This window comes from Perca fluviatilis, chromosome 20 (assembly GCF_010015445.1).
Source record: "Perca fluviatilis chromosome 20, GENO_Pfluv_1.0, whole genome shotgun sequence".
Lineage (NCBI taxonomy): Eukaryota > Metazoa > Chordata > Actinopteri > Perciformes > Percidae > Perca > Perca fluviatilis.
The window spans coordinates 9,599,424-9,606,775 of NC_053131.1; the positions used below are offsets into that span (position 1 = coordinate 9,599,424).

Below are 7,352 nucleotides of genomic sequence, written 5' to 3' on the forward strand. Positions count from 1 at the left end.
GACCTACAATGTGGCCATGGACTACTTCACCCTGGCGGTAATCATTTGGAACTTCGGAGTGGTGGGCATGGTCTGTATTCATTGGAAAGGGCCGCTGCGGCTCCAGCAGGCCTACCTCATCATGATCAGCGCCCTCATGGCCCTGGTTTTCATCAAGTACTTGCCGGAGTGGACCGCCTGGCTCATATTAGCCGTCATATCCGTCTACGGTAAATCCTCCTCTCTCTGCTCCTCTGTGCACTTTTAAGGAAGAAACATGAACTCTTCACCTGACCCTTTGAAGATGTTATTTTGTGCACCAATGTTCAGTCATCTGGTTCCTTTTAGTGCTTGAGAAAGAGAAAAAAAAAAAAGAATCCTAAACATTTTCTTAGGATAGTAAAAAGCTATGGATTTGGAGCCAAAGCTAAACCTATTAACATGTAAAATGTTTGAAACAAGTGTTGATAAATGTCATTATTGGTGTGCTAAAAGAAACCATGTGTCTCACGGCCCAAAACTGAAACCCAAATGCTTTCAGGAAGTGTTGGTTGAACGACAAAAATAGCCGTTTATTCCCTAGAAGCTGCTTCCTTGGTAATAGTTAGAAGTGGTTGCTCTAATTGTCAAAATACTGGGGAAAAAATAGAGTAAGTAGATACTTTTTGATTTTTCTCTTGACACATCCGCAATGGGTTCAGATAGATTAGGTATCAGTCACAAAGGCATGTCGGTGGTTTGTCCTTACCTGTCAAGGAGTAGTACATAATCAATATACTTGCCAAAAAACAACTTTATTGGTCACTATAATGGGCATTAGGATTGCAGAGGTTCATATGCTGCCATGGTGTGTAAATGCACAGGCCATCAGGGACAAAGACAGAGTTTTTTTTTCCAAACATATTCAAATGATGTTGCATCTTCAAGAGTTTCTAGTTAGAGTGGCAGCGACATTTTAAGTTCCTGTTACAAGAAGAAATATTTAACTGGCAACTGGCGTGTAGTGGAAAAAGAAATTGGATCATCATTCATAGTGATTCTAGCATACATGGAAATTCAGTGCACTTTTGTAATTGTAAGTGGAAGTAAACCCTTAGAGAAGAAAGCCAGCATTTGGGAGCGTTAATATTCTCTTTGGAGCGATCAAACCTGTTGACTGTCCCTCACTGAAGTCTCTGCCTCTTGTTATCACAGATGTCATGTCAGGGCGCTGTTTCTGGTCTTTAGCAGAGCGCTCTGTGCGGTGGCTAACATCACTTGTCTGGTCCCTTTCTTCTTTCACAGATCTGTTAGCGGTTCTCTGTCCCAAAGGGCCTCTGAGGATCCTGGTGGAGACGGCTCAGGAGAGGAACGAGCCCATCTTTCCAGCTCTCATCTACTCCTGTAAGACAGACACTGATCATAGACATGACTGTATTATCATTATCGTAATAAAACAGGTGGGGCAATGAAACACCAGTTTTAAAGCAAACGTACAGAAGATAAAATTGCTTTTCTATTAAACTGCCACTTCAACTCCTTTCAGTGCTATCAGGTCCTTACTTAAAACTGATGCTTCCGCTCCTTTCAGCGTCTTGACTTCACTGGACTTAAATCCCCCTCTGAGTTTTGACTTCAAATGACACTTCAACTCCGTTCAGCGCTTGTAGATCAAATACAAATTCAAATCCTGTCAGCACTTCCACTTTAAAAGTCACTTAAATATTCAGGGCTTTCCATTCAACTTTTACTTCAACTTCTCTTAGTGCTAAAAAGTGCTTTCACTTGAACTGGTTAGACATCAACTGATGTGTCAACCCCTTTTTCTTTTAGCATTTTCACTTCAGGTGACTCCTAAACCCGTTTCAGCACATTCACTTGACAACTCATCATCTTTCAGCACTTTCCCTTCATCTGACACTTCAATTTCATTTAGTGCAGTCACTTGAAATGACACTTTAACTCCATTCGGTGCTTGCTCTTCATCTGACATTTTTTTCAGCTCTATGTGGTTACACTTTAAATATCTAAAACTGCTTTAAATGTTGAGACCTTAACTGACCCTTCAACTTCTTTCAGACACCTAAAATGCTCTTAGGGTTTTTCCTTCCACCTGACACTTCAACTCCTTTCATCATTTGTACTTAGTGACCCTTTCAGCACATAGGCTTCCAACTAACTTCTTTCAGCATAGTCACTTGTTAAGACACTTCAATTTCTTTCAGTGCTAACAAATCAACTAAAATGTTTTTCAGCACTTTCACTTTCCCTTTTTAACTGTTGGTGCTTCCCTTAAACTGCCAATTCAACTCATTTTGGAATCTCAACTTAAAGTCTAAGTTGAACTTCAGGTGGATACTGCCAAACAAAAACATGTCAAAACGTCAAATAATCAAAATTTTAAGACCTATTTAACATGTTTAAACTTTAAAAGGTTTTAGTTGACGTACTAAGATGACTTAAGATAGCAGATTTCAGTGGAAGTTTTCTAAAAAAGATTCCGATTGTAACCCAAATCTTGACCCCTTCAGTAGTTTGACTCTGACTTCTTCCGCAGCTACAATGGTGTGGCTCGTTAACATGGCCGACACCGACCGGCCAAAAAGGAACTCGACGGAAGCGGCGTCATCTCAACAAGGCGCTCACGAAGGTGAGCGGGGTTTCAAAGCGATTTGAGCGATGTGAAATCTTCCTCTGGGTGGTTGTTTAGTCTAACTGCCGTGGCTTGTCTGCAGCCGTGGCGTCCCCGGCTGCCGCCAGTCCGCCGCAGGACGACGGGGGCTTCACCTCCACCTGGGTCAACCAGCAGGAGCACCAGCTGGGGCCGCTCCAGTCCACCGAGCAGACCAGACGGGAGATCCAGGAGATGCCCTCCGCTCGCCCTCCCGCCGAAGACGACGATGAAGAGAGTGAGTGCTGAGAGACTAATATTTAAAATACAGTATTTAAGCTTTATTTTAGTAATTTATTAAAGGTATTGTTGTCAAAAAGAGGCATCAGGCCTCTTTTGATTTATCTATCTCTGAGATTAATTCATTGGGCCTTCCGTTAAGCCAGAGTACAGTCAGCTCTTTAAAAGACATCATATCTCTCCTACAACAATTTAATAGAGAGATGAATAATGAATTGCAATACTAAATACTGTCTGTTGTATGACTTATTAAATAGCTTGGCGCAGAACAAACGGTTTCAACATCCTTTTCAATATTTATTTGGCACACATAAGGAAAAAAACACCTCTTGAGTGTTTTTTTATTTTTTTAAATGCTTTATTTTAATATAAAAATGGACATTATAGGCTAATTCCATCAACATAAAGTTAAGCATAGTTTCAACCAGCCAGGGGTTGCTATTTCCTACCGTCCTTGGACTGTCAACAGACACCGTGGTGTGATGTCTTTGTAAATGCACCTTCATATTGGCGGTACTGCCGCTTGCATTAGCCACACGTGTTGCACAGTGCTTGTAAACAGCCGTCGCTTCATCCACCACTTTTTCCCATCATTGTCAGGTAACACCCCCCCCCCTAACTTTATTTAAAGCTTTCTCTGCACAGGCCTTTTAGGCTGAAATTTGTGAGGCTTAAATGAACCGAACAATACATCCATGCCCTGAACCGTGACTAGTTGACCAAACGGTATTATTTGGTAAAATAAGCCATTAAGTTTGACATGAGTTTGCTACAGTTTGTAAAAACATGCTTGTGTAATCTCAAAAAGAGAAATTAGTTTGATTTGGCCCTAATACTTTTTTTTTTTTTTGGGCCCGATTTAGGCCATAGACCATCAACAATGTCAAAATTTTTATTTTATTTATTCTTAAACCTGCATTATTGATTGTTTTGGCCTCTTAGGGTGCAACACTAACCTGTTATCACTACCAACTGTGACTTATTAACATAAAGCGGCACAAAATGAAAAAAATATATATACAGTGCACTGTATATACATAAAGACGCTGAAAATGTCTTATCTTCGCAACTATTAGTCTGTCCTTCCAAATACCTCTTTATACACTGTTGTGTACACTGTGCATTGTTATTGTTATACCATCAAATACAAGCGTAAATAATACTACATTATGATCGTTTTAGATTTACCAGCCCTAATATGAAGCCGAGCTCTGTAATTCAAACTTGTGAGTTCCGAGGTTGTGTGACTCTGTGTGTAATTATCATCTTTCAGTTCCCTCTTCTCCGAACACATAAAACATTTTGGGAACATTTTTATGTGATCCCTTTTTTCTGTGAAATTAGCGACTCGCATGTTTGGCTGCAGACTGTTTTTAGTCAGAGCAGATTAGGAAGCGATTATTCATGGCAATTGCTAGGTTTCATGTCGGTACTATTTGTGGGGCCCTGCGCTCTGTGGAAGTCAAATCTTCGGTAAATACGGGGTCGGAGCTCTTGTTTGTACAGTAATTACAGTTGAGAGAAGAATTCTATGGGGGTTGGAGGGCGTGGGGCTGAGGCCAATCTCGTGTCTGAATTGACTCCACCCTGAATGCGGTGTCCTCCTGTGTTCTCAGGGGGCGTCAAACTGGGACTGGGAGACTTCATCTTCTACAGCATGCTGGTGGGAAAGGCCTCGGCCACGGCCAGCGGCGACTGGAACACCACGCTCGCCTGCTTCGTAGCCATCCTCATCGTGAGTGACCACAGCTGCTTATTTTTGGTGTCAAGCTCGAGTCGCCGCAAACCTCATCTCTACCTCTCAGCGCAGTAGCTAACCCGTCTTTATGTCCACCACTTGATTGTATAGCAGGCTGCTTGGCTCCCCCCCTCAGAGCTGATTTTGTGTTGCTTACACAATATTTGTACACCGTGTGCTATTTCGTCTGTTTTTATTTTCTGCCTGTCTCTGTCCCCGCAGGGCCTGTGCCTCACCCTGCTGCTCCTCGCCATCTTCAAGAAAGCGCTCCCCGCTCTGCCCATCTCCATTTTTTTCGGCCTGGTCTTCTATTTCGCCACAGACAACCTGGTGCAGCCCTTCATGGACCGGCTGGCGCTACACCAGTTCTACATTTAGCAGCACGCTGCCCTGATAACCCTCACCCACGTAGCCCTCTGGCCAACAACACGAGAGCAGTCCCTTCACAGCTGGGGGTGGTGGAGAGGGGGCGGTGGGGGACAAAGGGCGATGCAGGCCAGGGGCCTCTCCCACCCCCACATCCCCTCCTAAGAACTCCCGATGACGGGAAACAAGTTGTTTCTGTTCTGCCTTTTTTTTTCTTTATCGACGCCAACAGGGGTATTCCCCACAACAGCTGTTTCTCTTAAATATTTCTTTTCCGTTTTAAACCAAGAAGTGACATTTCTCGCTCGACTTGGGACCTCATCTTGAAATCGCCGATCAACCGGTATCAAGACGCGATCCAAGCTTTATGAGAAGTTTTTCACCTTTTTTTTTTTTTAATTTTTATTTTTATTTTTTTATTTTTTATTTTAATCCAGGGAAGCTTTTCAAGAGCTTGTCTGCTTCTTCTCGGCAGCACCATGCTTCCCAATCCGCACGCATTTCATATCTGGGAGCTGCCCAGTACAACCACAGTCCTCTACGACTGGGGCTTTACAGTAGGTGCCTTGCTCAGGGACACCTTGGTGGGAGCTGTTGAGCGAAAGGGAGACCGGCTTCATTAAATCTCCCTTCAAAGACTGTGATCAAATATGTTCCCTTATTTTTTTTATTTTTTTTTTTTACGACTTCGGAGCCACCGCCGACCCCCCCTCCCCCCCTAAACTAAACCCAAGATTAAAAAGCCTTCATTGGTATATGTGTAGTTTGATTGTGTATGAGCTGTCAGTCACCAGACGTGCTTTCCTCACCGCTATTAAGAATGGTTAAGACGCACGAAAACCAAAGCTCTGAAGCCGGAGCGATTCACTCCCCCGAAAGATTCCCACTGAACGTGATGTGAAGTTTTAATAGTGGAAAGAATTTATAGTCTCTAGCACTAAAGATTTGAGTGTAATTGTGACACTGACTCATCAGAGATTTCACCACGTTTCCTGCCCTCACTATTACTTTGATTTTTTTATTATTTTTTTCCCCGTAAAATCGCATTTGAAGGAAGAGCCTGCAGAGGGTGGAAAGTTCACACCCACTTACACACTTACACCCGAGGCTTGCCTGCCATGTCAGTCATGTACTGTCAGCCACTGAGCAGCTCTGCTGGAGCAGTCAGAGGTTCAGTGCCTTGCTCAAGGGCATTTCAGTAGTAGTACTAGTAGTAGTAGTTGTTATTGTCATTGTGGGACAGAAATGTGCTTTTCATTCTCTTCCCTGACTGAGATTTCATTAGTTTTTAGTTTTTTAGTTTTTGCAACCTGTCCAGGGATTGTAACCTGTGATCATCTGGTCACAAACTCTGAACCTTTAGGCTTATAGCTGCCCTCATGATGTTCTCCTGGTGCTGTCTTGAACTATGCTACATCAAACGCAACTATTTGGACCATACGCAGATGCTGTGGCGTTGTTTTTCAAGATATGCAGAAGAGAAACTTTGTACTTTTGGAAACACGAGGGTAAATGTTAACGGGGTTCCTACACAGATCAGGAAAATCTGGGTGGGGGGGAGTGTGAAAACCTACAACTTTTGACTGATATTCTGTTTTGCGTTTTGAGGAAAACGCGCTTAGTCCTGATGAATGAGGGATTGTAGATCTAGTCTAAGTCGATACTTGAATTTGTGAAAATTTTCGGAAAACCTAATCTCCAGTTAGCATTCTTTGCTTAACTGTCTATTTTTAAAAGTAAAAAAAAACAAACTAAGTTTTAATCAAGGTATAAAAAGAGATCTTGTATGAATATTGAGATGTGTATGAACCCAAACTCTGTGACTTCTCAAATATGAACTAATGCAGATAGATGGCGAAGGACGAGCTGCACTGATTGCTCTTTTGTTGTTGCACTCGAGTCTCATGCTTGCAGAGAAGAAACCAAGAGGGAACAATATAGTGGGATTTGTTCTGAAACGTTTTTTTTTTCTTTCTTCTTTTTTGTTTTGAGGGAATATGTTGGGTGACTGGCTTTTTTTTCTGTCCTTCACATGAATATGTGTGTTATGCAAGGTTATTAAACTCAGATTTTGTTTTTTAATAAATAAATAATGAAACTTAAAATAGTCTTTTTTTTTTTTTTTTTTTTTTTTTCTTTACAAGCAGCTTCTTCAGGCTGCACACACACACACACACACACACACACACACACACACACACACACACACACTACAGCGGTCCTCAGACAGTCTGGCAAAAACGCAGGTCTGCCCATTCATTTTGAATGGGGGTAGTGCGTTTAGGCTGCGGCGATGGGGGCCGCACTATGGTGGCATTACAGAAATAAGCAGTCAATTAATGAAGGAAATCAACATAGCAACAACGGAAATGACCATCT

At 42.3% G+C, this 7,352-nt stretch overlaps 1 protein-coding gene across 1 annotated transcript in view; it reads left to right on the plus strand.

The window, feature by feature from the left end:
- The window catches only part of psen1 (presenilin 1), a 13,456-nt gene extending 8,254 nt beyond the window's left edge, over positions 1 to 5,202 (plus strand). Inside the window, exons 6-11 of the mRNA XM_039785407.1 lie at positions 1 to 209; positions 1,264 to 1,362; positions 2,516 to 2,608; positions 2,694 to 2,867; positions 4,486 to 4,604; positions 4,830 to 5,202. The exon at positions 1 to 209 is cut by the window's left edge and continues 12 nt beyond it. Coding sequence (XP_039641341.1) covers positions 1 to 209; positions 1,264 to 1,362; positions 2,516 to 2,608; positions 2,694 to 2,867; positions 4,486 to 4,604; positions 4,830 to 4,985 — 850 coding nt within the window. The 3' untranslated portion in view covers positions 4,986 to 5,202. The remainder of the gene's footprint in view (positions 210 to 1,263; positions 1,363 to 2,515; positions 2,609 to 2,693; positions 2,868 to 4,485; positions 4,605 to 4,829) is intronic.
- The last annotated feature ends 2,150 nt before the right edge of the window (positions 5,203 to 7,352 follow it).